The 15398-nt window shown below is 39.5% G+C and overlaps 4 protein-coding genes across 4 annotated transcripts; all 4 read left to right on the top strand.

Annotated features, from left to right (window-relative positions):
• Nucleotides 1-2981: 2981 nt before the first annotated feature.
• On the top strand, nt 2982-4779 carry LOC131772240 (EGF-like repeat and discoidin I-like domain-containing protein 3). The gene is made up of 4 exons (XM_059088129.2): nt 2982-3333; nt 3897-4038; nt 4603-4703; nt 4747-4779. The coding sequence occupies exons 1-4, from the start codon at nt 3013-3015 to the stop codon at nt 4777-4779; spliced, it is 597 nt and encodes a 198-aa protein (XP_058944112.2). The 5' UTR covers nt 2982-3012.
• A 790-nt stretch (nt 4780-5569) lies between these two features.
• On the top strand, nt 5570-7223 carry LOC131772239 (cell adhesion molecule DSCAM). The gene is made up of 4 exons (XM_059088128.2): nt 5570-5633; nt 5690-5782; nt 6344-6646; nt 6892-7223. Exons 1-4 carry the CDS (start codon nt 5570-5572, stop codon nt 7221-7223), a joined length of 792 nt encoding a protein of 263 aa, XP_058944111.2.
• Nucleotides 7224-7469: 246 nt separating this feature from the next.
• Nucleotides 7470-8699, top strand: LOC136277647 (protein sidekick-1-like). Its single transcript, XM_066160033.1, has 3 exons — nt 7470-7766; nt 7874-8170; nt 8359-8699. Exons 2-3 carry the CDS (start codon nt 8059-8061, stop codon nt 8697-8699), a joined length of 453 nt encoding a protein of 150 aa, XP_066016130.1. The 5' UTR covers nt 7470-7766; nt 7874-8058.
• A 33-nt stretch (nt 8700-8732) lies between these two features.
• LOC131772252 (uncharacterized) lies at nt 8733-15116 on the top strand. Its single transcript, XM_059088141.2, has 7 exons — nt 8733-9203; nt 9691-9785; nt 10020-10176; nt 11016-11082; nt 12635-12909; nt 13484-13658; nt 14304-15116. Exons 1-7 carry the CDS (start codon nt 8904-8906, stop codon nt 14642-14644), a joined length of 1410 nt encoding a protein of 469 aa, XP_058944124.1. The 5' UTR covers nt 8733-8903; the 3' UTR covers nt 14645-15116.
• The last annotated feature ends 282 nt before the right edge of the window (nt 15117-15398 follow it).

The following is a 15398-nucleotide window of genomic DNA, read 5'->3' as shown; positions in this document are numbered from 1 at the left end:
ATAATAATAATAATAATAAGACGTTCTAGCTTCCCTGCTGAGTTCAATCTGAACCAAGACCTAGATATTTCAGTTTAAACTAATTACACCGTTTCATCGAAAAGTAAACCTTATATTTTTCTCACGCCTGTAATGTTGTATCGTCACAACTTGTTCACATTTCTTGCAGTTTACATCCACTCGCTCCACGTAACAGCACAGAACAAAAGCTCGACTTCTCTGGCAGTGTCTTGGAATTATCCTGAACAATTAATTCATGGCATTTTTTGCGCGGTCGACATCTCGTACCGTGTAATTAACTCAGTAGAGAGACAGATTGTCGGAGTTACGTCTGGGTCGACGGAATTTGAGGTTAAAAACCTAAAGCCTTATACTTTATACGCCATAACTGTCACGCCTTTTACTCACGAAGGAAAAGGAAAGGAAAGCGATGAGGCGATTGCAAGAACATCCGAAGGTGGTAAGTTATAAAAGCGGGTGAATAATTAAAAATTGGACACGTTTTGGGATTGATGTCTACAGATGTACTGAAATTTGAGGTTCACAAACGGAAAATGCACTCAAAAGCGTTCACAGCCAGAACGTTTGCATACTAACATAGGTGCCACGAACTCTTTCGATTGCTTGATTACCAACTCGAGTTCCAGAAACTTAAAGTAGCAAGTAAGACCAGTATGAATGGGAATACTTTCTCAGATAACCTTCCTTATTTCAAATCTCACTGTCAACCGCTTACGCGTCCGCATGTGAAAAATATGAGGCTGTGTTACAAGTCAGTCTTTTCGAAATCCGAATCAAAGATACCAAATTAGGAGAATCTTCTAAATACTATCCTTTTAATGATCTGGGTCTCTCTTTTGAATAATTTTTTTCCTAGTTCCAACCTTGCCACCACTGTCATGTCACCACCATGTTACAAGTTAGTCCTTTTGAAATCCCACTCCATGTAACACCACAGTTCAGAAATCCCACTCCACACAAAAGACACCAAATTGGGAGAATCTTCTCAATATTACCCTTTTTCATGATTTGGGTCTCTCTTCTCTTTAATTTTTCCCAGTTCCAACCTCGCCACCGCTGAACGTGAAGGTCTTCGTCAACAAATCTACCGAGAAGCTAGAGGTCTCATGGGAGCCACTTCCTTCGGAGCACCGTCTCGGTATTATTCTAGGTTACAAAATCACATATGTTCCACAAAGTGGTGGAAATTCACGGGGCTTGGTGGTGAACACTTCCAGTCTCTCAACAGAACTACAAAACCTTCCGAAAGGGATACCTTACGTGATAGAAATTACAGCGTTTAATAGCGTTGGCGAAGGTCCACCAAGTCCAGCAATTGTGGCTAGATCACCCGAAGGAGGTAAGAATTATTTTTGTCTAAACATCTTATTACATACAACATAGTCTTTATGAGTGCTCTTTCTTTAGCAATTTCCTTCTTCCCAAATGCAAAGTAAGGTTAGAATGCAGCAACAATACATTTCAACCTTACAAAAAACCACGCGGCACAATCTACCAGTCTGAATAAAGCAGTGTTTCTCTGCATGAATCTTAACGAAATTTCTCAAATGTTACTCATGGTTTTCATAGTAAACTTAACCATTTTTCCACCAAGAAAGTATTGCGTAACTTCTCTGTTATAACACTTATGACAATATTCACGATTGACCTCCGTTCAAGGAACACAAACTTTTGTTTTTACGAGAAAATGCTGTAGTAACCGTCGAAATTATAACGTTCATCGAAGAAAACCCTCTAATTAAGGGACACCTTTTTATGCAAATTGGTCACCGTAAAGAGTTTCTAAGCAAACGTTTAAAGCGTGAGCACTTTGTCAGAGCGAATGAACGAAGGGTGAACGCTCGAAGAGTTAGCTTAGAAACTCTTTGCGGTGGCCATTTTACATTATCAACTCCGTCGATAAAACCAAACAATATGGTTTGTATTACATTCATTTAGAGATACCCAACATGGAAAACTCACTTGGTTCATTTGGGTACGAAACGACTGTATATAAAACGATAGGTAACCTTCTGAGGCTGCATTCTGAATGAGGGTCTCACTGTTTATAGCCTCCAATGTCTCACTTCACCTTGATTTATCTTGTTTATACTAGTTCCCAGCCTTGCGCCTCCAGTAGTTATGGCCCACAGCACGAGCTACACAAGCGTAACAGTAAAATGGATGGCTATTCCAGAGGAAAACACCAATGGAATTATAATGGGTCATGTTGTTGTAGTTGAGGAAATCGATAAATCTTTCTATGTCTGCAAAAATAATTTTACCCAGGAGATCCATGGACTGGAGAAATCTAAGGTTTATAAAATCAAAGTGGCAAGCTTTACATCAAAGGGCTTCAGTAACTTCAGTGATTACGTCACAGTGATTACTAGCGAGGATGGTAGGTTATTACGCTGGCAAAGAACAACTCCATGATGTCTTTACTATCTCTCTGAACAGAAAACTTGGAGAACTACCGAAATGAGTGCATTTCAATCAAACCAAACTATCGGGCTTTCCCATTTTCTTTAACGCAGCACCTCACTCATAATAGTAATACCACAAAAGTAACGGTCAGCTCTACCAGGAACTAGTTTTATCATTGTTATAATCTAGCCAACCCTTTTGAACACGTACTTATTCTAAACAAGCACTTGTTCAAGAGGATTTGCAAACTTAAGATTTAAGCGTTTTGTAACGTGTTGTGATGGTTTCAGATGCACATGACTTAGAGCTGCACCAAAGTTTCCCGCCCTTTCTTTTTTGTTCCTCATGCATTACGTAACGGCTTGCAAATGAGACCGCAATCTTGTCCCGCCGCGGAACCATGCCCGCGCTTTGGCCTAACGATTGCCCAACCAAAAATGAATCTCTCCAATTTTTTTTATCACTATCTTTCATAGGTTTCTTGGCTGCCTCTCTCTCTCTCTCTATTTACTCTATGTTAAGGAAATATTAAATTTTTTATTTGTTTTGACCTGATTTCTTCTGATAGATTGTCACGCCATTGGCATGGAAGACCATAACATAACAGAGTCACAAATAACTGCATCCTCTCTACAAAATGGTGCAACCAACGCTCGACTGAATTTCAAACCAACGAATCTACTCGCCACTGGAGCCTGGTGTGCTGCCCCGGATGATACAAGCCAACCGTGGCTTCAAATTGACTTTCAAGACAAAGTTACTTTAAGCCAAGTAGCTATTCAAGGCAGATTTTATGATGGCAGCGCAGTTAGTAGCAGTTTCTTTCACTGGGTGGAAAAGTACTCATTGAATTACAGCCTCGATGGAATGTATTTCAAAGCTTATAAACAGTTTGATGATGTTAAGGTATCATCGTTGCTTATAAGTAATATTTTGTTATTTCCCTCCTTACTTTTTGAAGTACAAGTCTCTTGTTACCCAAATTGTAAGCTATTTCAAAATATGCACTCCTAGTTTTTCTTCAGTGAGGATTCTTTGAAGTTCGAAATATTCGAAACTTGACTGAACCCTCTGCATGGACCACAGTTCATTGCAACCATAGGTTAAATACACATATCTTATTGGACATTTGGGTGTGTAGTATCGCTGAGTATTTTTATGAGTTGTGCCATACTTTGACAATGGTTTCGTCCAGGAAAAGTGCTATTATAAAACCCCAGACCTATTCTAAAGGTCACTCTTTGGATACTGTGTTGTCTTCTTGGAAAAGAAAAAATCTTCCTCAAAAACACGTCCACAGTTCGTTCCTTATATGGTGTTCATGGAAAATCTCTCTCGTTTACGTCTCCACAGCTCATTCTCAGACACAGTGTTCATGTTCTTGGAAGTACGCTCCCCTTAAAGAGGCACGTTTAGGGGATTCACTTCAATTCACATTAACAAATTTCCACCGTTCTGTCCCTCCGCAGATATTTCAAGGTAACTGGGATAGCAACACCGTAGTTTTTAACTCCATAACACCAGTGATCTACACGCGGTATATTCGTATTTTGCCAAAATCGTGGGAAGGGAACCCATGCATAAGAGCTGAGTTCTTTACCTGTCATAAAGGTAACTTGATTAAATTCATCATTATCACTTTGTAAAATAGAATTTGATATATTGTAATCAGTTAATTTTTTCGTCGAATTTCGTTCCCAATATTTTCCTGTGGAGTAATCACTCCAAGGGCATAGCATTGGCTCGACAAAAAAGCCTGTCCACAAACCAGGTACATAAACAGAGGCGCTGAGAGCTTAGGGTGCAAAAGGAAGTGACAGTTACACTTCTGCTCTTTGGAGTAAAGATGACGTGTTACTGTAACCGTGATGTTGTAGGGAACAAGATGAGATACGGCGCAATTAAGGTATAAAACAACAGAAATTATAATAATTCTCAGAGAGAAACCAAAAACAATACTGAAATGATGTTCAAGCGACTCCGTTTTCACAAAAATTATCTGTGTGAGTGAAATACAAAGCAGGTAAAATAACCTTATTGACTAATAAGCGTGAGTAGCAAGCAAAGAGTAAAGGAAAATGTAAAAAAAAACCTTCTGTCTTGGAAACTTTGTGCCTACAAGAGTTCCTTGCCATTTTGTCTTTCACTAAAAACTTATGATTTGACTTCCAATAGAAATCACGCTAGAAAAAGTTAATGTAACGTCCTCTGTTGCGAGCTCAACCGGTGTCGGTCTCCAATGGAAGCCACCGGATACACTAAAGTTGGGTGAACATGTAAAGAGCTATGTGATAGAAATAGTTGATTTGCTGAGAGGAGAAAGCTTTAACTACACGGTTAACTCGTCCATGACAAGGGCAGACCTGAACATTTTGAAACCATACACGCCCTATGAATTCAAAGTTTATGGTGTCACAAGTTCATGGGAAGGAAATATCACTGATGTTATCAGCATAAAAACACAAGAAGACGGTAGGTTGAGATGAATAACATATCTTAAGGCTTAAGCGGAGGTGGGATTGGATCGAGGCCTCTTAAAACTCCCTGAGCATGAAATGATAAGGAAGAACTGCTAGACTAGAACTGCTAAGCGTTGTGCACGTCCATCGCCGGTAACTCTCATCATTTCGTCTGATCACTATTATTTCTTACTCAAGTGCCAGCTGGTATATTCACCGAGAGTTGGACTGTTTATCTGAACATTTATTTCATTGGTTTATCGATGCTCAACAAGAGACGACGAACAGTCCATTAGGCTCACGCTCAACCAGCCACTCGTCCGTTCTGTCTTTCATGATCGAGTTGATACAGGAGTAAAACATCTTCTAAGTTTTATTTCATTGAAGAGTAGCGGAAAATTAAAGTTCCACTCTGGGTCAGTTAATTCAATGAACAAATTTTTTGTTCTTGTGTACGTTGTTTATCAACAGTTTAATAAACCCTGAGAGTGACTCTATACCAGATAATTTTTTAATATTTCTATTTTCATCTTTACTCAATGCTTGTGTAAACTCAACAGCTCCCAGCGAACCTCCGAGGAACTTTAGTATTAAACACAGCACTGAGTCGGAATTAACCTTCCAGCTGAAACCAGTCGACAAGTACCATATCAATGGTGTACTTCGGGGGTACAAAGTCACCTATGGTAAAAGCAATTCTCCAAATCACACCTGGACGACCTTGCTTATCAACGCTACTCACAACAGGCGCAGGAAAAGAAGTACTGAGAACGAAACATTGGGCTTCATTCTCACCAACTTAGAAAGTTACTCAACTTACACAGTCACGGTGTTGGCATTCACTGTAAAAGATGGCGTCCCAACTTTGGCAGCAAATTTTACCACAGCACAAGATGGTATGACACCATTGCATCTGAAAACGAATGAATCTTGAACGAAGTTTACGGACTATGTGGTGTGGTATTAGGGTTGTGATAAGTCTGACTCATACATGTTTTTCTAAAACAAGCTATGTTTTCAAAAGGTTATTCAACCTATGACCAAACCTCTACCACCTACCCGCACCTTGATATATCATGACTGACTGTGTTAGATTAGATAAGATCGTTTCTCAATTACCATACGACATATCATCATAAATAACCGCTGAAACTTCAGGAAAACTGACAATCGATGTTTGCATTCGAGGAATTTCCACTGAATTAAATTCTCATAGGGGAGTGGTATTTGTCACACTTATACGAACAAATGTAAGAGAAGTAAGTCGAGTAAGATCACTTTTCGTCATTTCGTTGGTTTTTTTCTTTGCCTCAATGGTGCTGATTAGAACCATTTCTGGAAGCAATTTACTATGGAATAAAATGTTTTAGGTTACATATTGAACTACAAGGAATGGAATACTATCTACCTGTGTGTTCATTGTAAGTGACGGTAATCATTCCTTTCTACGCTTTAAGTACCAGATCATCCGCCAACAAACGTGACCGCGTTCAATACCAGTTCCACGAGTATTAACGTCACCTGGCAGCCCATCCCTCCAGATCATACGCATGGGATTATCCTGACGTATCAAGTTAAATACTGGAGACATGATAAACCAAATGATAACGTTTCCAATGTCACAGTAAACAGTACAGAACTACAAGTGGAACTGAAAGGATTGGGAAAGTACAAAGAATATTCAATTCAAGTCGCTGGATCAACGGTGGTTGGTTTGGGGAATTACTCGGAAGCTGTTTTTGTGCGAACTGAACAAGACGGTATGTAACCCATTTGTCAGTAGGCAACAATTTGTTCATGTGCTTACTCATCTTATTAGCTTTTTCTTGAATTGTGGTAATAAATTCCATTATCAAGGAAATAGCTTTTCAATATAAATTTTTCAGTAGACTTTTAGAAGGACAAGTACCATACTGCCATCCCAGAACTTAAACCATCGCTCAAACTCACTTTACGTATAACAATCTGAATTTTTCTCCAAACCAGTTTTTTCTTGTTACCGCAGTCCCAGATGAGCCGCCAGTCAACATCAGAGCAAAAGGAATAGAACCCACTTCATTAAAAGTCCATTGGTCTCCTGTGCCTTACGAAACCATTAATGGAATTGGCATCGGTTACAAGCTCATCCTTATCCACATAAATGGAACCATTCTAAGAAATTTCACATTAAATATCTCAGCCCTCACGATAGACATCACCGATTTAGAAATATGGACGAATTACACCATAAAGATGACAGCTTTCACTGTCATGGGAGATGGCCCTTGGAGTGATTTTATAAAAGAAGATACAGATGAAGAAGGTAAACCAGCAGCTCATCATTTAAATCAGGCTTAAATGCGTCACTTAAGCATACCCCCTAAAAATAGCCATATCTCGCTATTTAAGAAATTGAAATGCATGCTTACTAAGAATTTCCTTACCAAAGTTCTACGGTATATTCAACAGCAGAGCGTTGGGCTTCATTCTCAATTACACGATATGTCCTAGTGGCGTTTGTGGGTAAAACCACGCTTAAAGATACTGTTCAGTCGAGCGAGTAAAAGGAAATAATTCTTAAATCTTCTTTCACAGCTCCATTCAAACCTCCAGCTAATTTGACAGGAGAAGCAAAAAGTTCGACATCAATCTTTGTTCAGTGGAGTTCACTTGTTCTACCAAATCTTCGGGGTATTCTCCGAGGTTACACGGTTTATTACAAAGAAGCGCCAAGCTCTGTTCATCCAAGTGTGTTAAAAAACGTGTCAGTTGACATATCTGTGACTGAAGTTGAGCTAACCGGCTTATACAAGTTTACTAAGTATCAAATTTGGGCAACAGCGTTTACGACCAGAGACGGGTTGCCGAGTAACTCTTTATTTGTAACAACACAAGAGGACAGTAAGTTTTTCTTCTTCAAACTGTCTTTTTTAAGCATGCATTGCTGACAAGTTTCTTCCTTCAAATTCAACTCAAGCACTAACTTGTCGATGTCTCGTCATCAACAGCTCCGGACCGACCTCCTCTATACATCACATACTCGGCTCCAAGCTCCACCAGTCTCTTTGTTGAATGGGGTGCAATCCCTCCGCAGTTTGAAAATGGCATCATAAGGGGGTTCAAAATTCAATTCCATGAGATTCCATTCAATGGCACAGTGGAAGAGAGGGAAGGCCAACCACTTCTCCGCTGGATGATTCTTGATAATTTAAAGAAATTTACTTTCTACTCTATTCAAGTTCGTGCCTTCACAACTGAGGGATATGGACCTGAAAACAGTCTTAAAGCACGAACGGGTCAAGACGGTATGTTCCTTTCGTATGACGTTATTGATTGTAAAAACTGGGAATCATACAAGATTCTTGATGGCAGGTTATTTTCATATTATGTATATTATATGGTTCTGACTGGGATTTTATACTCAAAAAAATGATAGCAATTTTTTTTTCCTTTTGGTCCTCTACTGACAACCGTTAAAAATGCTGCTTTCCAGTCCCTAGTAAACCTCCACAGAGTATAACTACTGAAAGTCATGTAACATTGACAACCATTCCAGTTGCCTGGAAACCAATCGTTCCAGATCATATCAATGGCATATTGCTTGGTTACAAGATTAGGTACCAGGCCGTTGAGATTGGCGAGGAGTCAGTTGAAGACAAACCTATTAGGGAGCAGATAGTGAATTCCTCTACTTTGTCTCTGGTGCTGACAAATCTTGAGATTTTTATCTTGTACCGGATTGATGTTGTGGGATTTACGATCATGGGCGACGGCCCGCCGGCCACGGATTATGCAGGTTTGTCACGTTCTCGACGAAATGGTGATAATATGTGATAATATCTCTTATTTCAAAAATTACAATTATTTACAGAAACCTGTCGCTGTCATAAGCGTCTCACAACAAGTTGGCACGAATTTCAACCATATGTCCGATTGTCCGAAAACGGCCTCCCAGACGGACTTATTCCACCTATCCTTAGCGATCTAGCAGTCACGTGCTGCGAAACCTGTCAATCACATGGTAAATCTTACGTGGACATGAATTTAAATGGGTTCAATGTGTCAGCAATGTTCCCGAGTCTACGTGCACTACGGAGCGGTATAGAAAATCCCACAGACTTTTTCTTTCCGGTGTACGGCTTTAAAGACCAGACACATTTTGCCAAACAGTTTGGTTACCAAGGAATAGTTGAATCACCTGGAATGGCGTTCATAGTTAACACAAACTCCCAGGATAATATGCCCAATGCTGTCCTGGTAAACATAGCGTCCTGTTGGCCAGCGGTGATGTTAGCTTTGGTTATCACGTACTTGGCAGGGCTGGTCGTATGGTTTGTGGTAAGTCTATCATTTGGTTTCACTGCATAACGAGTGAGGATTGCACAATATTGAGAGCTACCAAGACAGTCTGTGAGGTTAATTCCTGGTCAAAGATCATGATTTTTGTCGTCAAAAGATCCGAAGTCCATCGCAAAATTGGCATTAGCAAGTTATAGCTTGTTCCAATGCAATTTCAATAAGGTACCCAACGACCGAACACAAAACCATTGATAATTTGGTAACTCTTGGTTTCTGAATTTGCACAGTGCAAAGCTTTAATCAGTGTTCCACTGTCTCCATACGTCGCATTTCTTCCGCCTCGATTAGCTGCACATTTTGGCGGGAATGTACTACTATATATGTCTTCCAATTGCTGAGGAATAAAAATTTGTTGTTGCCTTTTATTGTCATTGTTGTTGACAGACTTGATCAACAACGAATCGTTAGAAAGGGAAATACAGGATCACTTTGATTTAACTCATTTTCCTTCCTTTCATGTGTGCAGGAGTCGGAGACCAATCCCCAAGACTTTCCACCATCGTTTATAGAGGGAGCGTATGAGTCGTTTTACTGGTCATTTGTATCCATGACAACTGTTGGGTGAGTCTCAATCAAGTTATCTTTAGACTAAAATCAAGACTTGAGTCAATCCTTAAGGTCAATATCGATCTAGAAATTGAATGAAGTCTCCTTCTAGGTCGTAAGTGGTGGTGGACCCTTACTCCGTGAGTGTCTCAAGTCATATACTCACTGTGAAGTTTGGGATAGGACATGATCTAAAGGCCTACAAAATTATACCTTCTCTGACACGAGTTTGTAAATCGACATTCACAGATACGGCGATCGAGCACCAATAACCATCATAGGAAGAATCCTGGCTATAGTTGTCATTTTGTCCGGTTTAATAATCTTTGGAATTGTGAATGGCGCCATGGCAACAGCCATTACAAGTGTTACAATGGAAACAGATTACAAAATCTACGGAACTAAGGTAAAATAGAGATGGAGAAAACGAGTTTGATTTCGAAATGGCCACGCAGTTGCTCTTTTTACAGTTTCACGTTTGGGTAACAGGTCTAACTTTCGAAAAATTAGGTCTATGCTGTTGGTATCTGTCTGAGATGGAACACACAAAGATGTGCTTATTTTCTTATTTTCTCAGCAAATCAAAAACATCGCGCTGTATCATAACTAGGTAATTTCAATTCAATACCAACCTGATTATTCCGTGTAAAGAGAAGTGTACATTGTTCCAACTGCTCCTGGCCTTGTACGATATTACGCTAGTAAGTTAATCCATGCTTAATCTTGCGTCAACTGAGATCCTTCCCATCCACTGCCTGTTTGGAAAAACGATTTTGCTCAGTAAACTCATTATTACGTCCCTGCCACGAAAGCGCTATTTTTTATCCTACTGAGCAGAAAAAGTATATGAGATGGGGAAAATGGAAAATCATAAAAGCAGATCACGTGGTACAAAGGTAGCATTTGGGTCCTCGCAAATGGAGAGACATGACTCTTCTACTAATGTAAGAGTTTATCCCACAGACTTGTCCCATACTATCATCAGTTATTAAAACATGGGAACAAAATAGTGTCGTTTTAAAAAATTAAACCAATTGAAGTTAGCGCAATCTACTTCTCCAAAGATTCCAATGATCAGCACCACCGGGAGGGTGTGCATGAGTTTAATCTGTATTCGCCCCTTGTTTTTGTCCATGTAGAAGAAATTAGTTTAAATTTCTAAACGCTCATCTGTAAACAGTGACAGTTAGGAACTTCTAAGTACAAAATGTTACAAGGCTTCCATATTACATTTTACTTTCGCAGGTAGCAGCAATTGAGGGTTCTCCTGAATATCGAATGGGAGTAAGGAAAAATGCTAACATGGACAAAGGTAACACTTCCTAAAACAATCGACGATATTTACCGTTGGAAGAAGCAATGGGTGGTAGAATTGGTAGGGCTATCAGCAGCAGTTTATAAAAAGCCTAAAAAGCACCGCAAAGAGTATCATTGACAAAGATATGTTTTAATTAACAAATAGAGAAGCCTTGACTGTGCTCTGTTCTGTTATAAAGCACGCAGGAAACGTCACGTGTTTCTCCCTACACTTCTTTCGTGCTCTAGCCGCTTCCTGCGTGCTTTATAACAGAACAGAGCACAGTCAAGGCTTCTCTATTTGTTTTATAATAAAGAATCCGTTAAATTCCCCAAACATTACTTTGAATTTTCAAAACAAACTTTATTTCCAAAGCGAACAGTGTCGTCAGCATGCTCCATACTCTCATGAAGCACGCTACAATAAGCCAATCAGAATCCCTGTTAGAATGGTTCAAATAATCTGATTGGCAGTACAAGACTAAAGCTGTCAAAAGTGTCAAACCATCAAAGTTCACATTCTGCGATAGTTTACAAACTAAAATAGTTCGGCAGGTCGAATTTAACACTTTTTGCCTGAAGTTTTTAAGTCTCTGATACAGAATCTTGAAGTTAAATGTTCACATGACAAGGTAGAAAACAAACTATTCGAGGCGAGTGTTTTTTGAATGAACGACAGTCGAATGACAGCACCACAAAACTCGGCTGCAGTGACTGATGTGACTTTCCACACAATGTATCGGAAAGGATATCAGAGCAAGCTCTTATTTTTTCACTCGAAGGGTGGCCGATGTAGTTTCTGAGCTTGCTTTACTGCGATGACCGGAGATCGCCATGATGAGCGAGCCGCGATGGACTTCAGCATGATCATATTCGCTCTGACACCGTTGTGATTAGTATGAATGTTAACAGTTGTGCCAGTTTGGTTATATTTTTCATCATTTCTGTTTTGTTCTGTTTTGTTTTTGAACACTGAACTTTATATACTATACGAGTGCTAACTGTGTTTGATTTTTGTTACCGTACGTAAGCTTGCAATCTAACTGAGCGTGAAAATCTTTAAAACTTGGAATATCTATTTTTTTTTTCCTTCGAAGATTTTCGTATCTGCTCACGTTTTAATAACGTAAATTACGGCGCCTGGTATGTTTACAAAACTTTGTTTGGCTCTTCTGTTGCTACTTGCTGGCTCGCTTGTTCCGAAATTTCGCTTTCAATTATCGAAAAAAAGCCAAAAAGAAGTCCCGGAAAAGGTCGAACATAGTACAATTTGGCAGATGGCGTGACAGCCTTAGCTCGTCTCTATGCTCTATACTCTCATAGAGCACGCTCTTTCAACCAATGACAGCGCGCGTTATATCCGAACTTTATTATAAATTTGGGTATCACAAAGTATCCTCATGATTAAGATTCCATCAAAGAGAATGCTATTCAGTGAAATAAGAGGTTTATGAGAATCTAGCGTGAGGAATGAAACGATATGACGTATGCACTAGAAATCAATGCGTTTAATTCTCCGCATAAGCAAAGGGGTAAAGTTTAAAGAAGTGCTGGGCTTTTTTCTCCAGAACGCGAATACCACACGTTCGACGATATCTACGAAGCCCTACATGAACGACACGTTATTGGGGCCTTAATAGATACATACAGTGCTGGAAACAACAAGGATTTGTTTGAACAGGAACATCTACGAGTGAATAAGATCCTGGATTACTCGGCTACCTATGGGGTTGTAATGGGAGTGGAAGCCCGAAAACTCAGACGCTGTTTCAAACGGTACACTGAAAGGATATTCGCTAGTAAGATTTCACATCATATTCAAAAGAATACAGAACAGCTCAAGGCGAGTATCAAATAAAAACATTGATATTTGGTAGAATGATATTGTTGTAGAGGAATTATTTGGATGTCATTTATATCAAAAATTGATTGAATGACTGACAGACTAAAAGATTGACTGACTGGCCAACAAACTGAGACTGACACTAACTGACCAACTTACTGACTGACGCCAACTGACCGACTGACTGACGCCAACTGACCGACTGACTGACTGACTGACCGAAAACCAGAGAGACCAACTGACCAACTAAACCAAACTAATCTGTTATGCCCCCAACGACGCAGCACCACAGTTTCTTTAGAGACTTAACCCCTGTATAACTGACTGACTGATTGGCTACGACTGACTGACTGATTGACTGACTGACTGACCGTCTGAGACCAACTGACCAACTGACTGACTGACCGAAAACATGAGAGAACAGTTGACCAACTAAACCAAACTATCTCGTTATACCCCCAACGACGCAGCACAACTATTTTCTTAGAGACGTAACCCCTGTAAAACTGACTGACTGATTGGCTGACGACTGACTGACTGACTGACTAATAGTGGTTTGATTTTTCTCTTTTAGGAGCCCGCTGAACCGCTCTCCATGGAAAGATCAACCGGGATATTTGACAGTCACAGCACGGTGTTTCAAAAGACTATGTACATAACTATTATATGGTTAACATCGTTCCTGTTTTGTGGCATTATCTGGGAAATTATTCAACGCTGCAGAACAAGAGCAAAAGTTACATCACATGGTAATTACATACACCTTCGGATCTTTTGAATACTTTAAATTGTTTTTTACTGCCTAGATATTAACGTTTTCCTTTACGCCTTTGATAATTTGCTACCCGTTTCCAGCGTCACTAACCATCCTCGGCTATCCCGGTTACTCTATCTCTGTCTATCTTTAGCTTTCAGGTAAACTGTTACATTGGAAACACTACCATTATTCTTATTCTATTTAGATACACAATGCCTCTGACCTTACTGATCCTTGCAATATGCAGGACGCTTCTCATGTACTAAGCTAATAGTGCCCTACCACGCCAAAGAGTCCTCTGTCTCTCAGCGGTGCAGCAGTGGGCCGGGAGATCCTGAGGACTAAGGGAAAAGGACTCAAGTTGTTTTCTATGCGCCTTGCTCATGGAAAAACACAAAACAACTTTACTTTACACTTTCATATAACTTTACTTTACTTTACAACTTTGCTTTAAAATTTGGAAGTTTCACATACTTAGAAATGCCTCGGATATTTTAAAGTGTTCTGTATTTCTTCCTATCCATCTCATTTCTCCCTGATTTATCTCATCTTATCAAAATTGTTCGAAAATGTAATAGAGGGAAGATTTCCGCGTTGACTACCATTTTCTGTACGTGTTCTCCCTATTTTGTTTTAGATTCACGACAAGAGCTAAGGACCGAGTTGAAAGGAATGGTCGAAAGTTTTAATGAAAACATTCGAACAATTAAAAAAGAACTGGCATCACGACATACAAGAGAAAGAAAAGAACTCCTGACAAGTATAGAGAAGCAGCGAGGCAGGAAATATCTTTCGTCAGTTGAACTTTCAGAGCTGGACAACCCTTACTTTGAACCAGAACCTGACGAACAGGTATCACCCAAGGATAAACTTGATGAGTTGGTGTTTTCCAACGATACACCAGACAAAGCGGAACTTTGCTGCGATGAACGTAACGAGGAGCATTTGCCAAGCAATAAATATCAAACCAATTGCTGATTTACTCAACTCTTTGACTCCCAGAGTGGAGTAATCTTGCGAAACAAGTTTTATTTTTCTGGACAAGCCGGTTTTTTAATGCTTTATCTTGAGTGATACACGCGAGACTTGGCCATCAAACTAAAAAAATAACTTTGGGGGTTTAAGGTTGGAGAAATAAATTTAGAATCAAGCTCAGGATGCTTGCCCATTTCAGTGACGACTCCCGAGCCTTTCTTTTAAGAGCTGTATCATATTGCTATCCTTTAAAGCAGATCTTTAATTGGCCAGCGAGGAAGCTGGCAAATAGAGCAAGTATGCATTCTCGTCTTTGCACCTTCGGCAAAACAACCCTTACAAATAAAATGCTCGGGTTTGAACTGCATAAATTAAAAATAATTAATTCATTTGCCTCGGAAATGGAAGTGACTTACAGGTATTTTACTCGTAATTTTATATTTATTTATGAGCCCTCAGTTGATACAGGATGGAAATAATTTTCTTCTTCGCTGTCACTCAACCTCGCTAACATAACATCAATACTACTGAGAATGCTCTGTTTACCTCTAAATTCTCATTGAACTGACTTAGATATAACCTCAAGATAATTCTGTTATTGGAAAAATGAATCACTGAGTAGCAGTTTTCTTTTGTCATTATTTTCTTGCATGGTCTACAAATCACACAAACAAAAACAAAAGGTTCAAAAGAAGGAATGGGCTACGTCAGCAACAAGAATAAACAGCGACAGTCGAAATGCATGCATTGGGCTTTC

This window comes from Pocillopora verrucosa, chromosome 13, assembly GCF_036669915.1.
Source record: "Pocillopora verrucosa isolate sample1 chromosome 13, ASM3666991v2, whole genome shotgun sequence".
NCBI lineage: Eukaryota > Metazoa > Cnidaria > Anthozoa > Scleractinia > Pocilloporidae > Pocillopora > Pocillopora verrucosa.
The sequence above is the reverse complement of the archived record's forward strand: the minus strand, read 5'-3'. Positions and strand labels throughout refer to the sequence as shown.

Coding starts and splice junctions, on each gene's coding strand:
- LOC136277647 (XM_066160033.1), top strand. CDS start 8,059: ATGATTCTTGATAATTTAAAGAAATTTACTTTCTACTCTATTCAAGTT. Junction 8,171..8,358: donor AGCACGAACGGGTCAAGACG/GTATGTTCCTTT, acceptor GCTGCTTTCCAG/TCCCTAGTAAACCTCCACAG.
- LOC131772240 (XM_059088129.2), top strand. CDS start 3,013: ATGGAAGACCATAACATAACAGAGTCACAAATAACTGCATCCTCTCTA. Junction 4,039..4,602: donor GTTCTTTACCTGTCATAAAG/GTAACTTGATTA, acceptor GACTTCCAATAG/AAATCACGCTAGAAAAAGTT. Junction 4,704..4,746: donor CACTAAAGTTGGGTGAACAT/GTAAAGAGCTAT, acceptor TGCTGAGAGGAG/AAAGCTTTAACTACACGGTT.
- LOC131772252 (XM_059088141.2), top strand. CDS start 8,904: ATGAATTTAAATGGGTTCAATGTGTCAGCAATGTTCCCGAGTCTACGT. Junction 9,204..9,690: donor GGCTGGTCGTATGGTTTGTG/GTAAGTCTATCA, acceptor TCATGTGTGCAG/GAGTCGGAGACCAATCCCCA. Junction 9,786..10,019: donor GTATCCATGACAACTGTTGG/GTGAGTCTCAAT, acceptor CGACATTCACAG/ATACGGCGATCGAGCACCAA.
- LOC131772239 (XM_059088128.2), top strand. CDS start 5,570: ATGGTAAAAGCAATTCTCCAAATCACACCTGGACGACCTTGCTTATCA. Junction 5,634..5,689: donor ATCAACGCTACTCACAACAG/GCGCAGGAAAAG, acceptor TCACCAACTTAG/AAAGTTACTCAACTTACACA. Junction 6,647..6,891: donor TGTGCGAACTGAACAAGACG/GTATGTAACCCA, acceptor TTGTTACCGCAG/TCCCAGATGAGCCGCCAGTC.